This window comes from Corvus kubaryi, unplaced genomic scaffold, assembly GCF_017639235.1.
Source record: "Corvus kubaryi isolate FWS band 111438036 unplaced genomic scaffold, C.kubaryi_AGA036_p1.0 65206, whole genome shotgun sequence".
Classification (NCBI taxonomy): Eukaryota; Metazoa; Chordata; class Aves; order Passeriformes; family Corvidae; genus Corvus; species Corvus kubaryi.
The window spans coordinates 1937-27997 of NW_024581839.1; the positions used below are offsets into that span (position 1 = coordinate 1937).

Consider the following 26061-nt stretch of genomic DNA (forward strand, 5'->3'; position numbering starts at 1 on the left):
AGTACCAAAATGTGTTCCCAGGAAAATTTTTGGATCTTTGTGAAGAGTGGAAATTCCCATGGAGGTAGCCCCAAAGTGATTCCTGCTTAAAGCATGGAATTTTACCCATGAATGAATTTTCCTGTGGTTTTCTGACAGATTACTGAGTTTTCTTAGTAGACCTGAATATATTCAAGATATGTTATAAAAGAGATTTATAGATCTGTATAAAATATATATAAAAGATCTATTTTGTCTTTTACTTCCAATTTTTCAGGCTGGGGTGGTTCTTGTTTCTCCTCATTATTCCCTGCTTTCCCATTTCTCACATCCAAGAAGCATTAGATCTTTACGTTGCCACCTCTTGTCTATTGAACTTCTCAGTGGGTTTTGCATTTTCAAAGGTTGAACATTTTCCTTTTGAATATGATTTTCCCTAATAACAGATCCTTTGGCAGCCTAATAGATGGTGGAAATACTAAGGCGAGGAATAATTGTCAATAATCTGCTGTTCAGGAATGTCACACAAATCCTTCTGTTCCCCTCTGCAGACCCCCCCCAGTGAGTGAAAGTGCCCCGAAGGGAACCGTGGTCACCGTTGTCACCGCGGCCGCCTTGAACCAGACAGTCGTGTACTCCATTGTGTCAGGGAATGAAGAGGGTAAGTGTAATAATAATATAAATAATAATAATAATAATAATAATAATAATAATATTTCAGCCTTGTGGTTATGCCAGGCCTGGTGGGTGCACCAGAGGCCTGCAAGAAAGTGTGGAGAAGTGAAGCTGCTGAGGTGAATCACAGAATCGTTAAGGCTGGAAAAGACCTCTAAGATCATCGAGGTGAAATCCCACCTCAACTGCACAAGCAGGAGGGAATTTCAGTGCTGGAGCCTACAAGAAACCTGGAGAGGGACTTCTTATAAGAGCATGTAGTGACAGGGCTAGGGGGAATGGCTTCAAGCTGGAACAGAGAAGTTTAGATGGGATATTGGGAAGGAATTGTTCCCTAGAAGGGTGGGCAGGCCCTGGCACAGGGTGCCCAGAGCAGCTGGGGCTGCCCCTGGATCCCTGGCAGTGCCCAAGGCCAGGCTGGACATTGGGGCTTGGAGCAGCCTGGGACAGTGGGAGGTGTCCCTGCCCATGGCAGGGGTGGCACTGGATGGGCTTTAAGGTCCTTTCCAACCCAAACCATTCTACCATTCTACAACTGCCGTTATCAAACCTTTGGAGATCAGCTAAAGCTCAGATTAATTAGCAGGATTACAAGAAAAAAATACTCACTGATGTGAACATTCCCGTGGGTGCCACGTGGTGTAAGCCCATGGCACAGCAAAATAAAAATAGGAATAGCTCTGATGGAGTTATACTTGCTTAAAAATCTGGTTTAAGGGATTGCAGGCTTGGCCATGCTGTAACAAATACTGGATTAGAGCCTGATATCCAAGCAAAACATCCTGCTGGGATACTCTCTGTGATCCACCTGGATATCCTGACAAAATAATACAGAATTCTTGGGAAGGATGTAAAGAATTCCCCATCCCATCCTCCTTTTCGTGAGTGTGGGCTCTTTGTCTTGTCCCGTCTTCCTACTTGTCCTCAAGTCCTGTGCAGGGAGTTGCACTCCGTGATCCTTGCGGGTCCCTTCCAGCTCAGGATATTCCATGATTCTGTGACTCTGGGTTGGTTATCCCAGCAGCAGGTTGGATCCAGCTGATTTGCTCCTTAAAATATCTTCAAAGAGGAGCTATGTGGGCTTTTCCAGGCCCGAAGGAGGAGGGGAGGCAGGGAGGAAATGACTTGCTTGGATTGTGTCATCCCCAAAATAAAAGCCTTGGGTATTGAAAATCCCCGTTTCTGCATCCCAGAAAATTCCTGTGTTTTTTCTGGCTTCCAGATGTGTTTGCCATTAACAACAGAACGGGAGTGATCTCCGTGAAGAAGCCTCTGGATTATGAACGTGTCCAAAGTTATGAGCTGCGAGTGCAGGCAGACTCCCTGCAGGTGGTGAGATCCAACCTGCGGGTCCCCTCCAAAAGTAAGTGTCAAAAATCCTTCCTTTTCCACCCTTTTTACACAGATATTGCTGGGATCTGCTGAGAATGTTGAAACTGCACTCCAGTGACCTTTCTGGATTTTAGGGCTGTGATGGTGGTGATGGGATCACAGCCCATGGTGCATTTTTGGGTCTCTCTGCCTGACTTGCCCAGAGCAGCTGGGGCTGCCCCTGGATCCCTGGCAGTGTCCAAGGCCAGGTTGGACATTGAGGCTTGGAGCAGCCTGGGACAGTGAGAGGTGTCCCTGCCCATGGCAGGGGTGGCACTGGATGGGATTTAGGGATCCCTTCCAACCCAAACCATCCTGGGATTCTGTGATTCCATGTTAGTTGAAGGGGCTGAAGTATTTGGGAACACTCCATAAAACTTAGGAATGGCCTGAGGCACTGTACAGGGGTGGCAATTCCAATACCTTCACCAGGGTTTCTTTCCAATGCTACCCACAGAACCAGCAGAAGGTTTTGGGATTTTGAGCCTGGATTATCATGGCTATTTCTTTTTCCTTGAGTAAGAATGGAGTGTGTGGGGTGTGACACATCGGGGTTAAGCAGTGGTCAGGAGCTTGGCTTTGTTAGGAGCAGGGTGAGATCCTGTGCTGGTTTAGCCACCATCAAGGATGTACCTGGCAGGGGACAGAAAGACAGAGCTGCCTGCTTTTCCCTGTGCCTGGGAGAAATCCAGGTCAGGTTATATCCATAAAAATCCAGCCAAGGAATGCCCAGGGAGCAGATTAGGTTTCCATGCAGCACAAAGCCTTCTCCAAACCTTTCTCTGAGATCGCTGAAGACATGAGGGAATCAGCAGGTCCTGCCCTTCATTCCCTCTTCTGACTCACACTCTGCACTGGAGCAGCTCTCCCAGCTGAACAGCAGTTCCAAAAAAGTGATGGCTGAGTTATTTTATTCCAGAATGCTGGATAATGACTGGAGTTTGACTTCAGGCCAGCTTACAGGAAGACAAGCTGGGTGTGTTTGGCTCTCTGGGAGTACACAACATATATATTCCTTGGAATGTGCACTGTGCTGCACGGATGGCTAAAGAATTTGATAAATGTATATATTTAAAATGCTTTAGAAGTATCTGGCCAGCTGAATCACTTATGATTTTGTAATGGAGATCCCTTGACCTTTGGGTTTGATTCCTGCATTTATACAATTAATTCCTTTCCATTTTCTCAGCACTTTGTTCATTTTTGAGGAGTTTTAATCAGGTTAAACACTACTTCTGAGTTTCAGGGCACTGAATTGATGAGCTGCAGTGGGAGGAGATGGGGCACAATGAACACATCACTGTGGGCTTTGCTGAGGTTGAGCTGATGAACCATTTTGGAGCTGGGTGACTCGGAATGCAAAGCCCCAGGATGGTGTGACACTGAATTAATATGGAGCTGGGACACCTGGTGGCAATGACCTGCTGCCAGTTCTGGTCTTGGATACTCCTGAATTGGTGGAATTTGTTCTGCAATTTGTCGGTGACCTACTCTGGACCTACAGGGATTTCTGGGCCCCTCACTTTGAGATACGCATTGAGTGTGTCCAGGGCAGGGAACGGAGCTGGGAAGGGGCTGGAGCCCCAGGAGTGGCTGAGGGAGCTGGGAAAGGGGCTGTGCCTGGAGCAAAGGAGGCTCAGGGGGGACCTTGTGGCTCTGCACAAGTCCCTGACAGGAGGGGGCAGCCGGGGGGGTCGGGCTCTGCTGCCAGGGAACAGGGACAGGACAAGGGGAAAGGGCCTCAGGCTGGGCCAGGGGAGGCTCAGCTTGGACAGCAGCAGGAATTTCTGCATGGAAAGGGTGCTCAGGCCTTGGCAGGGGCTGCCCAGGGAGCTTTGGAGTGCCCATGCTTGGAGGTGTCCAAGGAAGGGCTGGAGGTGGCACTCAGTGCTCTGGGCTGGGGGCAAGGTGGGCACCGGGCACAGCTTGGACTCGATGGGCTGGGAGGGCTTTTCCAGCCTCAGGGATCCTGGGATTCTGTAAATTACAGAGCACTGACAAACTGCTCAGCCACCACACAGGGCTGAATTTCACAAAGCTCAGAAGCTTGGTACCAAATTGTTTGCAGTGATGGTATTACAGGAAATAGTTATAGAGAAGTAGGAGCTGGAGTTTGCATCTGTGCTGGGGAAAAGTGAAAGTGCATTGAGTGTAACTGAGCTTGTCTTCAGTGATGGTGCCAGCTGATAGCATGGCAATAACTGCAAAACTGTGTGAGGAGAGAAAGTAAATTGAGATGTCCTTTGGAGTATGAGAGCATCCAACTGGTGACTTAAACTGGGGGTTTAATAGATGATGCTAAATCATGCCAAGTCACATTCTTGCTTTCAGCAGAGTCAAACTCATTAAAGGAGTTACTTTAACTGAAACTTTATGCTATGAAATTGCTGTGTGGTTTTACTTCATCTGAATGGAAGGAGAGTTGGGTTTGGTGATGAGGATGAGTTAAAAAGCTTGGAGTTCTCCTTGAGGATTCTGGGGATGCTGAGCCCTGAAGGACCTTCCATATTAGCAGAGTTTGGACAACGCTCTCAGGCACAGGGTGGGATTCTTGAGGCTGTCTTGTGCAGGGCCAGGACTTGGACTTGATGCTCCTTGAGGCAGAAAGGAAAGGGTAGGAGGAAGCAGAAGGATTTCTGTGGAAGCAGAGGGAGCAACAAAGAGAAAGTGCTGCCTTAGCACAGGGACAGAGCAGTGGAGCAGGATGGACAAGGAGGGACAAAGAGAGGCTTTTACCACCAAATTTAACCCAGTCCCAGGTGTAGAACCAAAGCCCTGGGGGGCATTCCCAGAGCAGCTGTGGCTGCCCCTGGATCGCTGGAGGTGTCCAAGGCCAGGCTGGACATTGGGGCTTGGAGCAGCCTGGGACAGTGGGAGGTGTCCAAGCCTATGGCAGGGGATGGGATAAGCTTTAAGGTCCTTCCAACCCAAACCATTCCATGGCTCCATGATTTTACATTCCTAGAGATGTAAAGATAATAACAGAGCTTTTCCTGCATTTAAGAGGAATTAATTGCCTGGGTGACAAGGTGGTAATTGGTCACAGGTTGTACTCCCTGATCTTGGAGGTCTTTTCCAACCTGGATGATTCCATGACAGAACCTTGTTAGATATGGTTTTTATCTTGCTGTCAGAGGATTTGAAAACAAAATCACCTTCCATTGATTATTTCCATGTCAGGTAGAACTGTTTGTCCCCTTTGGCACCCCCAGGGCTGGTACAGAGGCACTGCCCTGGCTCTGCTGTACTCCCAGCTGCGAGCAGGGCTGTGCTTTGGTGGTTGGGGGTGAGGCAACAGTTCTGTCTCCTTCAGCTTTTAGTTTCCTAAACCCAAAAAAACCCTTTGGGAATAAAGTGGAAATGGGAGTTTTACAACTAACATTCTGCAACTGCTCCATGGTAAATGGGAATGATGCTTCTACTCCGTTAAACGTGAGCATGCATTCTGTGTCCCTGCGGGGTCCATGTAATAGTAAAGCAGCCTTATGTTTTTCGTTGCAAAAGTTGCTGCTGGTGGTGCTGTACAAGTTGGCTGCTCCAGCAGTTCCCAGATCCAGGAGTTGTGACAGATGGACTCAATGCAAGCAGAGCCTGGAGAGCTCATCCCTCTGCCTCACAGCTCTGGGGGAGCTTGGGACAGGCTTCAATTTTGTTGGGCAGCAAAACAGTGCATTTCAGAGAGGCTGCATAAAACCTGAGCTCCCACTCTGGTCATTATTTGTTCGAAAAAGAGGTTTTATACGGATTTAAATCAGACCTTGGATTGGTGCTGGTCCAAACACATTGCTGTTTGCTTTTTTCTGCACTCTTCGAGCAGTGACAGCACATGATGAGCTTCTTCAGGCCTTATGGGCTCGTTTAGATCGAAATGCCACTGAAAAATATTCAGTGCTGATTCCTACTTGGTTCTGCCAAACCCAGGAATGTGAGATGGAGCCCAGCTGCAGCTCAGCTCGGCTCACCTGCCAAAGCACAGAGCCTGCTCCGCTCACTTGTAAGGCAGGAGGAAAGCAAATTACAGTTCTCCCTCCCAGCTGGATTCAAATGAACTTTGGAAAGGTTCTTTGAAATCTGCTGTTGCCTCCTCCAGAATTGCTTTTGGAGATGCAGGGGTTTATGTCAGAATTACCCATGCATGAAGAGCAGCTGGATCCACGGCTGGGTTGGAATGTTGCAGAAGGCCGGAGCAGCGCTGCTGGTGAGAGCACTGAGTAAAACTCACCTGGGAGCACTCAAAACATCGTTGGTGCTGTCCCAGTGTCCAAAATCCATTGCTTCTGTTCAGCTTCCTTTCTGCAGCCTGGCAAGGAACTACAGGCTCACACGGATCTGGCACATTTTTACATGGGGAGACTGGCAAAGAGCTTTCAACGAGGATGTTTGGGAACAACTTCTGGGAATGAAGTGTTGGTTAGTACTCACTAGTGACCCAGGAGTTTCTCTTGCATTTGTTTTCTGTGTTACTTATTTGTGGTCTGCTCGTTTCAGGTGTTTCAGAGGTTCCTCAGCTTTGCTTTAGAGCAGCTTTCAGGGTGTTTTCACTCCCCTTAAGCAAACCACACAAGATGAAAGATCCAAAAGTCTTGGCAGTGATTATTTAGCTGGTTCTTAGAAGCTGAGGATGACTTAGAAGCAGCTGCACTGCTGTATTTTCTGTGCACTGCAGCTCATCTCTGGGGGGCAGGAAGAGAAGAGGAAAAAGGGATCTTGCAGGAGACCGAGGTAGCGCTGAAATCTATTTTATTTGCTGGTCTTGACCACCCTGGCAGCCTGTGCTGCTTTGTCCAGGGAAGGATGCTTTTTGCTCTTTCACCTGGCCAACTCTTTAGGTAGCTCAGTCACAGTAATAAGAATTATATTTGGGTTCTGTGAGGTCTCACAAAAAGTACCACAGGCAAGTAAATCCTGCTTTCCACTCCTGGAATCCATGAAGAAAAGAAGTAACTGGAGCTGGATTCCAGACCTAGAACACCAAAGATGGAAGGTTTTACATCCATGGGGGTATAAATTTCTCCTCTGGGAGTGTGAATACTGACAGCCTGTGATGATCGATGTCCTCACAAAGAGGGTTCAAGCCACACCCAAGGAGTGTTTAGAAAAGTGGTTAAAAATTCGGAATATGAAGGGCAAAGGAGTCTAATGGCAGAGTCTAAACCAGACTCTCTAAGACTGTGCTTCATTGGTGGCCTTTTCCATCAGGCTGGGTGCTGGAGGTGCAGGAGTGGTGGATTTGGGAGTACCAGAGCCCATGTGCAGGGGATATTCCTGAATCAAGCAGAAGCACTGGAAAATCCGCATGGGAGAGGATCCAGCACAACCTTCCCACATGGCACAGCTGCTGCTGAGGGGTTTTAGTGAGAACTCCGGTGTGAGGGTAAGGAAACCTCTGCAGCAGGCGGGGAGCCCTTTCCTGCAGCCAGCTGTAGGAATTGCATCCAAAGGCTGGGACAGGGAGGAGCTCGCAGATGCCACATTCCACTCCCATCTGCCAGAACGAAGGACTGTGTCCAAAATCAGGCAGGAAGCTGAAGTGCAGGTAGATGTTCAATGGTGACGGTGCTAATGTTGGCCTGTGGCTATGCAGGATGTTTCATTTGCTTTGTCCTTAATGTAATAACTTCCATTTCTCCATTCTCCAAGCGTTCACCCTTTGCTAAACAAATCAGCCTTTTGGCAGCTCAGAGAACTGCCAGCAAATTAAACAAATGGGGAGCTGAGCAAATTGCAAGGCAAACTTTGCACAAGGCTCAGCCACCTCACCCAAACTGGCCTGACACGACAACAGTGAGCATTATGCAAATGATGTTTAATTTGAATTAGAGAGAACCAGTGCAGGTGAGCCAGCACCTGATCCCACTTGCACAGATAAAATCAGGATCTTCCCTCCAGCATCAAACCAGTGGCAGCCGGTGATAGGACTGCTTGTAGGCTCAGCAGGGCAAGGTCACTTCCACACATAATTCTGCTTTTAATGCCACCTTCTTCCCTAAAGGGTGGAGCTGCAGTGGGAAAGTCTGCCTGGGAATCTCATTTTCCTACCGTAGCTTGGTATTGCAGCCAGAAACATCAAGGATCTGGTTTAAGATGACAGAGATTTGACAATTCATGTAATTTCTTTTCTTTCCTTTCTGTTATCCCCCTTCTCTCCATACTAAAGAGCCCCACAGCAGGGCTCAGGCTGCAGGGAGCACAGAGGGCACCTGGTGGCACCTCCCTGCTCCAGCAGGGCCATCGCGGAGCACAGGCCCAGCACTGTGTGCACACAGCTCTGCAACAGCCCCAGGGAGGAGAGCCCAGAGCCTCTGTGGCCAATGTGCTCAGGGCTGGGCACTGCCCAGGGCAGCAGTTCTGCCTCCTGGGCAGGGCAATTGCTGGGCTCAGGCCCTGCCCGGTGCTCTGGTGCCATTGCTGGGCCCCGGAGCAGAGCCCGGGCCCTGCTCGGAGCCCTCCCTGCAGCCAGGGACAGCCAGGGCTGAGGGCCCCTCTCAGCTGGGGCTCCTCTCGAGGCTGAGCAGCCCCGGCTCCCTCAGCCTGTGCTGGGCACGGAGATGCTCCAGGCCCTTCCTCAGCTGCGCAGCCTCCGCCGGCCCCGCTCCAGGAGCTCCCTGGCCCTGCTGTGCTGAGGAGCCAGGGCTGGACACAGCACTCCAGAGGTGCCTCCAGGGCTGCCCAGAGGGGCAGGATCCCTCCCTGCCCTGCTGGGAATGCTCTTCTGTCCTGCTGCCCCCAGGATCCCATTGGCCTCCTTGGCCCCAGGACACTCTGCAGGCTCAGGGACAGCTCAGTGTCCCCCAGGACCCCCAGGACATTCTGCTGGCTCAGGGACAGCATTTTAAATATTTGGGTTTTTTTCAGATTTCAGTTCCATTTATGAAGCCATCATTCATTTCCCATCAGTTGGACCATCAGGCAGAATATGACTTTGGCCATATCAGAAATAGTCTGGGGTTTAATTTTTGCCTCCCCTAAAGATACAGCTCCTGAGCCTTTTATAACAAGCCTACATTGTACAAGTAACTCAGGTCAGTGGCACCTGTGCAACACTGAAATTATCCTGGCACTGAAAGGAGCTGGGAAAACCATCTCAGAAAGGAGGCAATTTATCACTTGCAAATGTGGTTTTAATGAACTGGATATCATCATTTCCAGCAATCTTTCTGGATGATACGATTCTGAAAAAGGGAAGCAGATGTTGGTGGAGATTACTGCGCAGTAGAATCTGTTTGGCACCAGCTCCATGGTTTTTGCTGGATGTTTTTTCCCTTGCAGAAGGATGGAGATGTTTATTGCTCAATGGGCTGGAGCAGGAACTGTTTAATAAAACCAAGTTAGTAGTGGGGGTTCATGTTGAACCTCTGGTGTTTTGTGTTGAACCTCTCAGGGGAAGCAAATCTTGTGGAGTTCCCCAGGGCCAAGCCAGGTTTGGGAGGAGGACAGGCTTAGGGATGCTTTCAATTAACATAGGAAATTAATTAAGTGTTGGGGCTGCTGAGCCGGGGCTTTGTGTGACCATTTATGAGTTTACAGACACCAGGACTGAATCAGCGGTTAAGAATTTGCATGGCAGTAGGAATAATTAAAATAGATCAAGCAAGGTGCAGAGCTACTGTTAATGAGCTCTTTGTGATACCTCCTCATTACCTCTTGGTGACAGCTGTGGGTATTTAATAGGACCAAAACCTGTGGAATCAAGGTGTTTTATAGGTCCCTATTTCTTGTCTAGGGAAGGGAAGGATCTGGAGCCCCAGGAGCAGCTGAGGGAGCTGGGAAAGGGGCTGAGCCTGGAGCAAAGGAGGCTCAGGGGGGACCTTGTGGCTCTGCACAAGTCCCTGACAGGAGGGGGCAGCCGGGGGGGTCGGGCTCTGCTGCCAGGGAACAGGGACAGGACAAGGGGAAAGGGCCTCAGGCTGGGCCAGGGGAGGCTCAGCTTGGACAGCAGCAGGAATTTCTGCATGGAAAGGGTGCTCAGGCCTTGGCAGGGGCTGCCCAGGGAGCTTTGGAGTGCCCATGCTTGGAGGTGTCCAAGGAAGGGCTGGAGGTGGCACTCAGTGCTCTGGGCTGGGGACAAGGTGGGCATCGGGCACAGCTTGGACTTCATAATCTTGGAGGTCTTTTCCAGCCTCAGTGACTCTGGGATTATCCAATTTTAGCATTTCATGATGGCTAATGGACTTATTTTTTTACATTATTATCCCTACTCTCATTGTACATTATCTCCTTGGTCTGTAAATGCGTGAATGCCAGTAGATGTTACAAATTATTACAAAATATTCTCTTTTCCCTTTTTCCTTCCTTCTTTTTAGGTAATACAGCCAAGGTCTTTATTGAGGTGAAGGATGAAAATGACCACGCACCCATGTTTACCAAAAAAATGTACATTGGAGGGGTGTCTGAAGATGCCAGAATGTTTTCTTCTGTGCTTAAAGTGAAGGTAAGGCTGAAGTTCTTAAAATAAGCTCCACTTGCAGAGGGAAAATTTGTACTCACTGGTTTTTTTTTTCCAGGAGCCTTTGCAATTTGTGTCTTCTAAAGCTGCTTGATGGTTGATGTTGACACAAGGATGATTTTGAGTTAAAACCCAGGTTTTATTTCTACTCAATTTAAGGTGCTTGCTTCTCCTGCCAGTTTGTGGCTCTCATTTGAGATCTGTTAATAGTGAAACATTTCTTGTATGTTCAACGTACAAGATTTTTCTGGTTTTGGCAGCAGCTTGTTTAGGCTTTAAAAGGGAAAAAACAGCAATTTCAGGTCTGCATTGGGAGGAAAGTGGGAATAAAATTAACCATCCATAGGGGATTTTTTTAAAAAAAGAGAGAGAAAATTAATGGAAATATAATATACAGACTACAATTATCATCAGACATTAATAGCCAAGAGTAAAAGCTCTTTGTTTTCAAGAAAACAAATAAATGATGTGTTTAGAGCACCAGGAATGAAAAAGTAGTAGTTCAGAGCTTATTAAAGTTGTCCCTACTTGATTTTTTTTTGGTTGCTTTCATGGCAGTCCTTCCCAAAATAAGCCCAGAAATGGCAAAGCAGTGGGGAATTGGGAAGCTTCTACTTCATCAAAATTAGGAATCCAAAAATGGTGGCGAATCCAAGAATTGTGTCAAATCCATGAACTCCAGAGCTGCTGAAGAATCACAGAATTGTTATGTTTGAAAAAGACCTTTAAGGTTATCAAATCCAAGCATCCACCAGCACCACCATGGTCACCACCAATAGTGTCCCCAGGTGCCACTTCCACACATTTTGGGATGCTTCCAGGGGCAGTGACTCCACCACTGCCCTGGTCAGTGCTTAACCACCCTTTCCATGAAGAAATTCTTCCCATTATCCAATCCAAACCTGCTCTGGAACAGCTCGAGGCCATTTCCTGTCCTCCTGTCCCTTGAACAATCCCCACCTAGCTCCATCCTCCTTCCAGGGAACTGCAGAGAGCAGGTAGCATGAAAAAGGAACTGGAGTAGATAGAAAATTCTGAAAGGCCAAGTCGTTTAGGGAAAGGAGGGGTTTGTGTCCGAAAGCAAAAGAAACACGAGGCACAAATGTCAAATGATGTTTGGAGTCGTCACATGAAACGTGAACAGGCCGTGAAAATCCTCCCTGGTTTTCCAAGAGGATTTTTGAGGCACAGGAATTTGTGTGTGTCAGTCAGGGGGATAAGAAATGGGTGGAAAAGAGCTAAGGGAAATTTGGGGGTGAAGAAAGGAATCTGCTTTTGCCCTTTGGAAATGTTTGACTCAAAACAGGTGAGCAGACCACAAAGGAGGACCAAAAGAAATGGCAACTTTATGTCTTTAAGCTACTTCTGTTCCAATCCTCCCTGATTCTGCTGGCACGAAATGGAACAAGGCCTAAGCCAGGAGTTGGTATTAGTGGATGGCATTAAACATAATTGTGTGTTTAGTGAAAGTAAAATTGGAAATAATTAAGAAGTGCTCTTGTTACAGAGGATCGGGCCGGAATTTATTGTTGTAGCACCAAGCATTCGCAGCAGTCAGTGCTCGTTACCTTTCTTCCTGGCCTTTAGAAAGCAAAAGTAATTGCTCTGTTAGTTAAACACAATCCCCATTCCAGCCTGGTTTAAGAATAATTAATCAAATGAATGTCTGTTCTTGAGGACTAGAATGAAATGAGCAGCTTTCCAAGTTGAAATTTAGGAGAACATTAATAAAGTACATGCAGAGCTTGCACTGTAGAAATTATTCAGGTTTGGATTCCACGGGGGAATTCGGCTTCTTAGGAGGAGTTTTTAATGCATTTGCTTTCATCTTCTGGATTCATTAACAGTTGCTCACTTTCTTTCACATCATCTGAGTAATTTTGAGAAGAAAGCAATTTTCTCAGCCACCTTCTCATTATTCCTGGCACTGACAACAGCCTTGATGAGGCTCAAACATGGGATATTGGAATCACACAATCCCAGGATGGTTTGGGCTGGATGGGACCTCAAAGCCCATCCAGTGCCACCCCTGCCATGTCAGGGACACCTTCCACTGTCCCAGGCTGCTCCAAGCCCCAATGTCCAGCCTGGCCTTGGGCACTGCCAGGGATCCAGGGGCAGCCCCAGCTGCTCTGGGCACCCTGTGCCAGGGCCTGCCCACCCTGCCAGGGAACAATTCCTTCCCAATATCCCATCCAGCCCTGCCCTCTGGCAGTGGGAAGCCATTCCCTGTGTCCTGTCCCTCCATGCCTTGTCCCCAGTCCCTCTGCAGCTCTCCTGGAGCCCCTTTAGGCTATGGAAGGGGCTCTAAAGTCTTCCCAGGGCTTCTCTTCTCAGGCTGCACAACCCCAACTCTCCCAGCCTTTCAAATGACCCAATGCAAAACTACAACTTTCAAAAACACCCCAAAACCTCCACAATTAGTTCTTCTTTAACAGCACATAATAACTTCCGGGGATAAATAAGGCCTGTAGTCTTTAATTATTAATAGAGTAGTCGATGCAAATCAGTTTTGGATCAATTCAGCACCAATACACTGCTGAACATTCAGATGCTTGGCTTCAGCTGCTTCTACTCTGGCCTGAATAAAATTTCACAAATAATAAAAATAATCAAACACCCAAAAAAAACCTTAAATTAAAAAAAATAAGGAGAGAAGAAAACTGATCCTGAGTCTGTAATATTCCACACAAATTGATTTAGAGACAAACAGACCAGTAAAATATTGGATAAAAACTTCTCTCATCGTCCGGAGAGTTGATGTGTGCCAAGGCCAATCCTATGGAGCTTCTCCCAACCCTCTAAGGTCATTGGGTTTGCTGCCAGCAGTATCCTCTTAAATACACTAATTTGAGTATAAAAGCCTTTCAGAAGAGGGTCATGAGCTGCCTCGCTCTAGATTTGTAGTAAGATTCCTTTAAGTAGATAAAAAGGAAGCTTAAGCTCAGCAGAATGCCACAAGTTATTCTCCAAAAGCCATTTTTAATCCGAATTAATTTGGGGAATGGTAAACCACATGAGTTATTCTCTATGGATCTGACTGGATTAAGAGCAGCAGCCTCTGAAAGCTGTGGAGGTACTGATGTTCCAAGAAAAAACCAAAACTGATATATTTGAATAAAATGGCCATTTTTTAGCCAAGGATTTGCTCCTTGCTGCCTGAAGTCCCCTTCTCTGAAATTCCCTTTTTTTTTCCCCCCCCCAGAATTTCCAATGTATTTGAGAGCCCATTTCTTTAATTAAAGACCTTTTTGTGCTTTTGTTTAGGAATTTATTAATTAAAACCAGATGTAACACAGCCTCTAATTTACGAATTCTGTGCCCTGAGCTTTGCTTCGCATCTCCTCGTATCAGAATTATTTTGCTTTTCACTGGTATTTTCATGGTTGTTCCCCCTCAGAATTCCAACCAGGCTTCCTCAAGCCCCAAACACAATATTTTCAATTTGCTTCAGGAAACGAACCCACAAACAACAGAATCTTTAGGGAAATTACCAGCAGGAATTGGCTTCTCCCTATAACGGAGTGTTGTTAGCTCTTGCTTCTTAAATATGAACAGCAGTAACCTCTAGGTTTCTTCCTTTATTTATTAAATTATTGAATTATTATGGATTTAAATGAGGAAATATCAAACGTCCTAATTCTAGTGAAGAAAGAGAATTCTCTGTATTGCTGCTCAGTTTTATTTTCATCCTGAAAATGTTTGCAGGGAAGGAATCTTGCCTAAATAATGCCAGTGAGTCTAACGCTCTGGAATTGGCTGTATTTGATGGAAATGCCTTGATTCTTACAACATTTTAATTCCAGCCCTTTCCTGTGCTTTTTGTCCCTTTCTGATCAGCTTTTTAATGGAACTTTATCCTTTATTCCCATGGAATATCCTTTATTGAATATCGAATATCCTTTCTTGCCCTTGGAATATCTCAACAGAAGAGGGCAAAATAAACCAAAGCCATTTTAGGCTGCAGGTTCTGACCCTGAGGACACACAGGGGAGCAGGAATTCCTCTTTTCTGCACCTCAAAAGCATCTTAGAGATCCCATAACAAGCTAAAACAATGGATAAAAGAAATAAAATTCCAGGGTATGGATAGGGAGAGAATACCGGGATTGCTTTTTTGCCCAGCTGTGTTACCCATTTTAAATCTCCATTTTTTTTCTATCCATGCCTATAACCTGTGGATTTCTTTTGATATTACCTTTTCCTTGGGATGACAAGGGAATCTTTAGAGTGGCAGGTTCTGGAATTCCACAGATTCCACCTTGGGCACCCAGGACAGCTTTCAGGGCAACATTTTGCTCATCCCTCCTTCGGCTGTTGCGCGACTTGGGCACGAAACTCAGCTGCTTTCCCAGTCGCGACCTTTTCTTCCTTAAAATGTGATTTATGGATCCCAGAGTAGGGAGAAAAAGATGCTTGGTGGGAGGAAGAATCTGCTCTGAAAAGCTCATTGCAGTGACAACAGCCCAGCCTCCAGCTGCTGGAACATCTGGCCCCCAAAGAAGCTGTGTGTCCTGTTGTGGCAAATATTACGGGAATGCCAAGCACAGAGGTAATCTCCTTCAAAATATTCCCGGGTTTTATGTTGGCTTCCTGAACTTCTTACTCGAAAATCTCTTGCTTTCCTATTATTTTTGTCTGGCAGCAGTCAGAGAGTTCCCTACCCTTTGGGATTTTTTCCAGTGTAACTGAAGATTATTTCAATTCCTTTGGTGTTTTTGAGCATTTTCAAGACTGTTGGTGCTGCATGTGCCTTCCTGAGTGAAGGGGCTGGGAGTGGGGAGTGCTCCTGGATCATTCCCATCCCATGGAGGAAATCAATGTGTGTGGCCTTTACCCCCACTCACACACACAAACTTATTCCGTCAAGCACTAACTGCCATTGGCAGAAGAAAAATGGCAATAAATCCGTTTTTCCAATTATCTGTTTCAAAATCCGACTTTGGGAACCCCTCTTATTCAACACCTTTTCCCATGAGACAGCCCATCAAAATGAATCCCTGTTTCCTTCGGCACCTGGGAGGTTTTGGACACCACTGGAGGACAGAAAGAACAATTCCCATTCCCCTTATTCTACCTGTGTTCCTCAGAAGATTCCTGGCACTGGGGGTACTGGGAGTGTGCTGGGCAGCGATCAGTATCAGGGATGTTGTGATAGGTAAATTCAAAGCAATAGGAATAGAAATATTAATAGAAATGAATATATAAAATAGAAGTGTAATATATAAATATAACTTAATATATTATATATTATTATATATAAAAATATAGATAAAACAGAAATATGAATGAGTATAAATGAATATACAAAATATTAATATGATATATAAATATAAATAAACATATAAATTAATAATAAATATATAAACAAACATATAAATAAAAATACAATATGAATATAAATAGGAGTATAAATGAATATATAAATATAAGCATAAGTATTTATTAATATATTCTATATTATTATATATAAATATAAAATATTAATATGACTATAAATAGGAGTATAAATGACTATAAAAGCATAAGTATATAAATATAAGCATAATGTAAGTATATATCAATATATTCTATATTATTATATTTAAATATAAATAAAATATTAATATGAATATAAATTAATATATAAAAATATAAGTATGATATAAGCATATATTAATATATTATACATTATTATATCTAAATAAAAATAAAATATGAATGAGTATAAATATGAATAGAAATGGATATATAAAATATAATTATAATACATAAATATAATTTAAGTATACGTTACATATTATATATTACATATTATACATTACATATTATATATATTATTAATAAAATATCAATATGTATATGAGTATGAATTCAAGGCTGCAAATTCAAGGCTACAAATTCCTGAGGTAGCCCCTGGCAAACCAAGGTGAGGGGCAGGAGTTCCAAAGGGCCTCAGCCAGCTGAGGGTGTAAAAGAGCATGGAAGTGAAGAAATGCAGGAAATTAAGGAAAATTGCAATGGTTACACCAAATTTCCCGGCTTAGGTGGCTGTAGAACACCCAGTGAAACCTCCCCTAAAACAGCACAGGGGCGGCTGTGCCGGCAGAACTGGAAACCTGCAGCAATCTGGAAATTCCTATGGCAAAACCAGCCAGGTTCTAAAAGCTGCTTGATGTGCCAGCAGTAATTGGGAACGTTGGAGCTGCCATCTGCTAGGAAGAGGGGAAAAAATCCCTCAGCAGCCCAGTCCCAATCCTGCCATTTTCCATGCCCCTTCAGCAGCCTCGGGCTCGTGGTTAAGGGTGACCCTGCGAGGGAGGTGGAAAACATCTCAAATTAACAATTGCTTTTCATGCTCAGCAGCAAATCTGGATTAGGCTCGGGCTGATAATGCTAAAAACTGGGATCATCAATGGTTATGCAACAGCTTCGAGAATTGCAGTCACTGATGATTTTTATGCTCATCCCAAACATGCCGCTGGTGATTTTTGGTGACAGGGTGCTGCTGTCACACAGGCTGGCGTTTGCCAGCCTCCCTGGGTGTCCTGCCACAGAGCTGTGTTTGTGCAGACACATGGAGCCAGAGATGAATGAATTTTTGCTTTGAAGGCATCATTTTTCGGCCTTCTTACAAAGAAAAGGAAAAAAAATTGGTTGATCATTGAGAGAACAGAATGGTTTGGGTTGGAAGGGACCTCAAAGCCCATCCAGTGCCACCCCTGCCAGGGCAGGGACACCTTCCACTGTCCCAGGCTGCTCCAAGCCCCAATGTCCAACCTGGCCTTGGGCACTGCCAGGGATCCAGGGGCAGCCCCAGCTTCTCTGGGCACCCTGTGCCAGGGCCTGCCCACCCTCTGAGTAAAAATATCCTCAATGCTTTTGTGCTGGGATTAGGGAGCACCCCAGGATTTGTGCCTCCTCCTCCTGTGTGGGAGGGTGGTAGCGATGCTGACCCAACTCCCTTTGTGAGGGCACACCTAAACTCAATCACAGGAGGCTGGAATTTGGCCTGGTAATTCCTGAGATCATCCATATTTAACAGCCCTCAATCACAGCAGGATTTAGGAGACATCTGTATTTCTTGCACAGAACAAAAGGCAGCCATGCTGCTGGAATATTAAGATTAAGTGCAGCTCTTTCTCTTCTTTGACAGTCATAATGCAGCTCCTGAGGTGTCATAGATCTCTTCCTAATGAAGTGTCAAAAATATTTACCTTCAGGACAAATTACAGGAATAGCAAACATCCTTCCTCTGTATTGGAGAAGTTTGGGGCGTTCCTGGGAGCAGCTCATAAGCTCTCTCTCCTGGTCCTGCCAAGCCGAGTGTCCTTAGGTTTGATCCAAAGAGCAGAGAAAGGGGGGAATGCAAACAACAAAGTTCAGATATTTGAAGCTGGAATCTGATCATTTTTCTAGGCTGTTTGGCACCTGTTTGCTCATCTCTGGGTGGATGTCTGGGAGCCTGAGCTGTGATGGTGCTGAGGCTGCCGATGGCTCTGGGGTGGCTCTGAGCTCTCAGAACTGGTGACAATTAACTCAGAGCCTGTCCACCAGCTCAGGGCACCTGAACTCTGCAGGACTTTACAAGCTGTGAGCTTCAAATGTCAAAAGGCCTCCTTCACTGGAGTTTAATGCCTTAAACTCGGCTGGAAGACTTAAACATCTCATTAGCGCTGAGCTCCAGTGCCCTGAGTTTTGTGCAAAAGGGCTGGCTTCATTTAATGCTCATGCCTGCAGCATCAATACCTTAATTTGGATCCAAATTTTGTTTGTTTTTAGTCACACACATCTCCAGGCATGAAATGCTGAAGGTGAAATTGATTTCTGGTGTCACTGAAAGCAGCGACCATTAAAAGCCGTAGCTTTTGTTGAGAGAGAATTTGCTACTATTAAAAATATGATGGGCTTCTGACCCAGCTGAACCAACCTCATAAATCCATTTTAAATAAGAAATTGGCTTTTTATTGGAAGGGCGTCATGCTCCTCTCCAGGGCACATTCAGGAGCCTTTGGACTTCACTGGGCACTCCCTGAGAAGGTTGGCTCACTCAGGGATGACCCCAAAGGAGCCAGATCAGACACTGCTCCTGTGGCTGCTGCTGGGTCCCTTGTGCTGTGTGGTCTTACAGGAATTCTGCTTTTCTTTCCTCCCCAGCTCCATTACCAACATGCAAAGCTGAGTGTGGATAAACCAGAGGGTTTGGCCAGGTGGGACTTCTCTGGGTTGGTCATGGCTTTATCCTGAGCTGTGTTGTGTGAGCTGAACTTACCCTGGAATCCCAGGATGGTTTGGGTTGGAAGGGACCTCAAAACTCATCCAGTGCCACCCCTGCCATGGCAGGGACACCTCCCACTGTCCCAGGCTGCTCCAAGCCCCAATGTCCAGCCTGGCCTTGGACACTGCCAGGGATCCAGGGGCAGCCCCAGCTGCTCTGGGCACCCTGTGCCAGGGCCTGCCCACCCTCCCAGGGAACAATTCCTTCCCAATATCCCATCCAGCCCTGCCCTCTGGCACTGGGAAGCCATTCCCTGTGTCCTGTCCCCCCAGGCACAGCTGAGGTGCTGCTTTAATTTTTGTCTTTGTTTCTCACTATCCAAAGATCAACCTGGTGTTTCTCTCCAGCCATTTCCTTGCGTTCAGGCTGGATATTAGGAAAAGTTTCTTCATGAAAGAGTGGCTGAGCACTGGAAGGGGCTGCCCAGGGAATGGTGGAGCCGCCAGCACTGGAAGTGTTCAAGGAATGAGTGGATGTGTGGCACTGCACAGTGTGGTTTAATGGGCAAGGTGATGATCAAAGGTTGGATTGGGTGATCTTGGAGGTGTTTTCCAACCTTAAAAATTCCATGGTTCTATGACATAGCATGTTTTCACATTCATTTCTTCCTTCAGCAATATATTTACGTGGAAAGCCAACAATTCTCCTGACTCTCCACCTGTCAAGCTCCCATCTGCTGGCTCTGGGATGTTGTGGGGCTGTATTTCCCCGTGCCAGTTGGAAAGCTGGAATGCTCTGGAAAAGCCCACTGATATCTTTCTTTTTTTGACTGACAGAACAGAGTAAATTTCAGAAAGCTTTTTAACCGTCCCGTCTTTCCTAAAATCGCTGATAAAGGAGTTTGAGCTCACCCAGGAGGCAGCAATCTCGATTTTAAAAGCCTGAAAAAAAACTACGGAGCTGGAGAACAAAAGCAACACATTTTATATTTATGCTTTTGGTAGCCAAACCAGATGAAGGTTTGTGAATTTAGAAGAAAGCAAAATATCGAGAGAGGGTGGGAATCGAACCAGTTGTGTATCGGTGACAAGTGACAGCCGGTGTCATTCCAGGACACCATTCCATCTTTTGGGCATCTCTGAATGAAACCTGTTTGCTCTTTCCAGCTCAACCAGCCTGGATATTATCCTTTAAGTGCTGGATGGTTCCGTCTGGGAATCTGGGCTGATAGGAGTTGGAGTAGCATGGAGCACACACAGCTTTGAGTACCTGGATCGCTCATCTGGTGCTGGTATTCCCTGAAAAATTGTCTGAAAATGAAAAACAAACAGAAGGGACAATTTCCACCATATAGAACTTTTCCAGTGCTGTTGAGGAAACAATTAATGATGATTAATGGCCCCCTATTGAAGGCTTAATGACCTTGCACAGATAATTCTTTTCTAGCAGCTGTGGTGGCTCATAAACAGCTCTGCTCTCTGCTCACTGTGACCAGGGACAGGACCCAGGGAATGACTGGAGCTGGGTCAGGTTGGGAATTAGGGAAAGGTGCTTCCCCCAGAGGGTGCTGGGCACTGCCCAGGCTCCCCAGGGAATGGGCACAGCCCCGAGGCTGCCAGAGCTCCAGGAGCGTTTGGACAGCGCTGCCAGGGATGCCCAGGCTGGGGTTGTTGGGGTGTCTGGGCAGCGCCAGGGGCTGGGCTGGGCTGGGTGATCCCTGTGGGACCCTTCCAGCTCAGGATATTCCATGATTCTGTGAACTCTTCATGCTGACACAAAACCCTTATTGCTTTTCATGCTTAAGTTGTGGCACAGTATGGATTTTTCCCTGGATTTTACGTGCACCTTTTCAAAGTAAAGGCTGGTTTTTATTCCAGCATTAGCTTAAACCACAGCCTCAGGAGCCTTGCCAATATTTCTATACAAACCTGCTGATAGATCCTGAAGTGTCCCAGATGCTGAGGCCATGCCCAAGACTAATGAGTGCTCAGTATTAATTAGCTTCCACCTCGCTGATCCCTGGAAGGAGCACGGGAAAGCTCTGTAGGGGGTCCTTGGAAACACTTCCCTGTGGATACACTTCCCTGTGCTGCTGTTGAACAGGAGCATAAGGAATGGCGTTGGAGAGGCCAGGATGGGAGTACCTGGGGTTGTCAGGAGCAAGGAAGGTGGAATAACAATTCCTGTGGCAGCCTGGTTGATGCCAGCTCTGCATCCTGACCCAGTTCAGCAACAGGACAGTGCCAGGGCAGCTCTGTGTCCTGCACATCAGGTCCCTGTGCACCACTGCAGGAATGCCACTCAATCCTTCCTTATTTAATAAAACATTGTTAAATTGCTCTAAAAATACCTCTCCTCCATCAGTGCTGCTGCAGAATATGCTCTGTGTCCTGAACTGGGGTGCCCAGCAGGTCCTTGTGCACCACTGCAGGAATGCCACTCAATCCTTCCTTATTTTAATAAAAAATTATTTGTTTGCACCAAAAATATCTGTTCTCCATCAGAATATCTCTAAGATGAAGGATATTCTTGTGTAAGTCTGTGCACGAGTTGCTGAGATGGTTTTATCTTTGATATTTCTTTTTCAACGAGAATTTGGCAGTGGAGGTTTCTCAGAATTAAGCAGTTCTCAGGTATTGTTGCAGACTTGAAAGTCAACCTGTATTTTTGTACTTTCTAAATTTCTTTCTTTCTTTCTTTTGTAGCAGTTTAGTGCCAACAGAGGAGGAAGAAATTGCTGGAAAAGCAAAACTGAGTGCAGCAAAGTTAAATGAAGCATTTACAGTAGCAGCCATATCTGTGCTCTGGAGTCTCATGTTTTAAATGTCAGAGTGGCAGAAATTTGCTGGGCCAAGATGTACCTTTATTTAAAGGACAAGGTTAATGACTCCTTCCAAGCATATTTACCTTGCTTGTTTTGTTTTCCCCATTAGGCCAATGATAAGGACACTGGGAATTACAGTGCCATGCAATACAGGCTCATCATTCCCCCCATCAAGGATGGCAAGGAAGGCTTTGTGATCGAGGCTTACACGGGGCTGATCAAAACTGCCATGCTCTTCAAAAACATGAGGAGATCCTATTTCAAGTTCCAGGTCATTGCCACTGACGATTACGGCAAAGGGCTGAGCAGCAAAGCAGAAGTGCTCGTAAGTATCAGCCAGGGATTATCACTATGGAATAATTCCTGAGGAAATTCAAACACTGCAGAAAGTTGAATTCCAGGCAGGCCTAGAGAAAAGACATAAAGAACTTGTGCTTAATTTTTTGAAGGCAGTGGAATAAATCTTTTGGTTTCCTAAACTAAAAGATTTTGTGACGTGTTGGAGCGAGTCCAGAGGAGGCTCCAGGATGAGCAGAGGGATGGAGCAGCTCTGCTGGGAGGAATGGCTGGGAGAGCTGGGATTGTTCAGCCTGGAGAGGAGAAGCTCTGGGGTGACCTCATCGTGGCCTTCCAGCACTGAAGGTGCTACAGGAAACATGGAAGAGAGACTTTGGGACTCCAGACAAAGGTCTGGAGTGCCAGGACACAGGGAATGACTTCCCAGTGCTAGAGGGCAGGGAGAGATGGGATATTGGGAAGGAATTGTTCCCTGGCAGGGTGGGCAGGCCCTGGCACAGGGTGCCCAGAGCAGCTGGGGCTGCCCCTGGATCCCTGGCAGTGCCCAAGGCCAGGCTGGACATTGGGGCTTGGAGCAGCCTGGGACAGTGGGAGGTGTCCACCACCCATGGCAGGGGTGGCACTGGATGAGTTTTGAGGTCCTTCCAACCCAAAGCATTCAATGATTCTGGGATTCTGTGTCCCTGCTGGTCGTGTCCTTGTTGTCTTAGTTGCTTATGTCAAGGAACAATTTTGGGCTGAGAATGAACTTTTCAGTCCCTGGGAAAGCAACATTTCAGAACTGGCACCATCTTTAGGCCTCAGGCTCGTGGTTCTGTGCTGTACAGAGGACACTGACTTAGTCCAGCTGCAGGAAGCATCCAAGCTAAATTTCCTTAAAGCCTCTAAACTTGATGGATTGGCTCAATATTAGCATAATGTGGAAGGGATGGAGTGCATTATCCACTTCATGGGAACGCTGTCAAAGGGTACGGATGAGAGCCAGAATCCTTGGTGTGGGAGTGCTGCAGCAGTTCACCAAATAAACATAAAGGATGAGGCCCTCATGCTTGACCTCCCAAAATGATGGGGCATTCTCAGGAAGCTTGGAGGAGCTGGAGATACAATTCCAGAACACCCCCATCCTGCTTAGAACACTGGCACATGGACCTGCTGGAATGAGTCCAGAGGAGGCTCCAGGATGAGCAGAGGGATGGAGCAGCTCTGCTGGGAGGAAAGGCTGGGAGAGCTGGGATTGTTCAGCCTGGAGAGGAGAAGCTCTGGGGTGACCTCCCTGTGACCTTCCAGGACCTGAAGGAGCTACAGGAAACATGGAGAGACCATTTCCAAGGGATGGAGTGCCAGGACAAGGGGGAATGGCTTCCCAGTGCCAGAGGGCAGGGCTAGATGTGATGGATATTGGGAAGGAATTCCTGGCTGTAAGGGTGGGCAGGCCCTGGCACAGGGTGCCCAGAGAAGCTGTGGCTGGATCCCCGGCAGTGTCCAAATCCAGGTTGGATGGGGCTTGGAGCAGCCTGGGACACTGGAACGTGTCCCTGCAGGAGGTTGGAGCGGGATGGGCTTTAAGGTCCTTTCCAACCCAACCCGCTCTGATTTTATGCACCAAGCGTGTTTCATACACCAAGATCCTTTCCCATGATGTTAACAGGATTTTCCTGCTGTGGGGTCAGGAGCTCAGGCTCTCGGGTGTTTTTTCTTTCAAAACCAGCTCCAAAAGTGCACAGAGAACAGGGAAATTATTTAATTACTCCCATGCAAAAGAGTAAGATGTGGGGGAACAGGATAGGACTGCCCTGGGGAGGTCTTGGGAGAAGAGGCAGGACACCACCAGAGGGACAAGACTGGGAAGAAGCTGAGCAGAGCAAGGTATCCTCCAGAACTGGGACCAGGATGCTTCCTCAGAGCCTTGCACAGCTCTGGGAGCAGCAGGACCTGCCAAATCCCCTGGTCAAAGGTCTTCATGCTGGTGGGGACAATCCATGGGAAGGACACCAGGATGGCTCGAGGCAGACACCTGTGGGCTGACAGTTTGCTTCCTTGTGATGGAATTTTCCTTCACAGCATCTGTGAGAGGAAAGAGATTTAAAAATTACATTTTAAAATGAGTTTGCTGCAAGGAAGCATCTAAAGGTGCCGAGGAAGTGTCGATAGTGGATATTCACTATCCTTATTTGAGATCATGGGTATCACCTTTATGATGTCATGGATATCATCTTTAATCAAATGTTTATTGGGTTTGAGGGGCTTTCAAAGCCCCCCCTCATTCAGGTCCCGGCTACTCCCAGGAATCCATTGGTACCATATCATGATCAAGGCTCTGTAGGCTCTGCCTTGATGGATTTAAAACTTGGGAAGTGCCTAATGAGCAAAGCTTGGGATCAAAGGGATCAGGATCGTGGGCTAGAGGTTACCAACAATTTTCTGCTTTGCCTGCCTTTACAAATGGGGATAACAAGCAAGTTAATGTTACCATGGAAACCTCAAATGTCGCTTGATTTTTGTCCAACACCCTTGGTTTCCTACAGCTTGTCGTGAATGTGTGTTTATCCCTGGTTTTGTACAAGAACAAGTGATGATAATTGTCATTTCTTCAATATTAAAAGAATTACTGCCTTTGGTTTTGGTGTTGCCTTTATGCTGTTCTCAGTTCCTGGGTGCACAGTGGTTGCTTGAATTGGCTAATGTAATTAATTCTATTAAATTAATCATTGCTTTCCAGTTCCGCTGCATGATTTTAGTCTACAATTTATTTGGAGCTCATTATAATTCCGTGTTTCTTACACTGGAGCCTGTACGTGCTGATCAGGGCATCTGATGACATTTCAAGAACATTTAAATATTTAAAAGTTGAATTAAGCTTCAAAGCTGGTGAATCGGTGTTTGATGTGGAAGCACATCCAGGCTTTTCTGCTGCTGTGCTTCCAGGGCTCCTCTTTGGAAAATCAGGGCTTGTTTATTTCTTTTACAATCAACTAACCCTTGATTTTTAAATTTATCAGCTTTAACACTGCCTAGTTTTCCAAATTTTCCTCCGGAATCCTCTACAGGATTGGAGTGACATCGGCTTTGTAGTAAAAAATACCAGTTGCCAGAGATTTGGTCTGAGGTCACTCCACACCTCAGTGGAAAACTGGAATTTAATTTTATTCCAACAAAGCACACAAGCATGGAGTGGATTAGAAGCATTTTTTCCTGTTTGGTTGGGTGTTTTTTAAGGAAAAAGCTCAATGGTAAAATGTGCAGTTTTATGATAGAGGGAGAAGCTAAAACAATTGGAGATTAAAATAGAACCTCTCACTGATCGCTTCAATGTAAATGAACAATTTCCGTCCTGATTTTCTAACAAAGTAGCATTGATTTCATGGAATTAATCCTGTAATTCCACTTCCCTTGGTGCACACTGCATGGCTCCAAGGGAGGATTTTCCTGGCATCCAAACCACCCAAGTGTTCAGAAGTAATTTTGAATACAGCCCGTGGGAGATCTGGGATTCTCTAAGTCAAGTCTGAACTAAGAACAGCTTTTGCTGTCCCCACCTTAAAAATCCATAATTCCAATGCAGACCTGGAATTACAATTCCAGTTAAATCTTTGCCTGATGTTAATGTGCTTTGGCTGCAAGATTTCCCAGCTCTCCCATTTGGAATTAAAAGGAGAAATCCGGATGTCAGGGCATGGTGTGGAGGCAGGAAAGGAATTTTTCCATTGCTGTTGGATAGCGAGGGGGCTGTGCCTGGCTGTGCCGATTGAATTTCCCTCTTTTCTTTTCAGGTCTCTGTGGTCAATCAGTTGGACATGCAAGTGATCGTCTCCAACGTTCCTCCCACCCTTGTGGAGCAAAACAAGGACCAACTCATTGGGTAATCAATTTATTTCCTCTACAAATATCAGCCAATTCCCTGGCTTTGGGATTAGATGGATTGGGGAGTGAGGGAGATCTTTTATCTGGTCAATAAGAGCCCCCAGACACCACAGCAGCAGCAGCTCCCAGGGGTCAGGTTTGCACTTCTGGCTTCTTTTCGTTACACAGAGACAGTTTTCTCTACTTGGTGTCATGGAATTAGACAATGCAGGATAGGAAATGCTGTAGGAAATAGTTTATAACCAATCTTTGTCCCTTTTTTGGTCACTTCAATCAGTGATGAGTGGCACCTCTGAGATTCCCACAGGTCTGGTCCATCCTGCCTGTTGTTCTCCATGGAACTGGAAATACCTTTGGGGTTGATGGTGCAACCACTTGTTGGAAAAGTCTCTGAGTGCCTCACGTCTTCACT

General features: G+C 46.3%; 1 protein-coding gene across 1 annotated transcript; it reads left to right on the forward strand.

Annotated features, from left to right (window-relative positions):
• Nucleotides 1-530: 530 nt before the first annotated feature.
• LOC121673120 (protocadherin-15-like) lies at nt 531-25668 on the forward strand (the record flags this gene model as incomplete). Its single annotated transcript, XM_042046191.1, has 5 exons — nt 531-640; nt 1877-2017; nt 10329-10456; nt 21601-21816; nt 25559-25668. Coding segments are annotated over 5 exons (688 nt in total), but the record flags the coding sequence as incomplete, so codon positions are not given.
• Between the last annotated feature and the right edge of the window lie 393 nt (nt 25669-26061).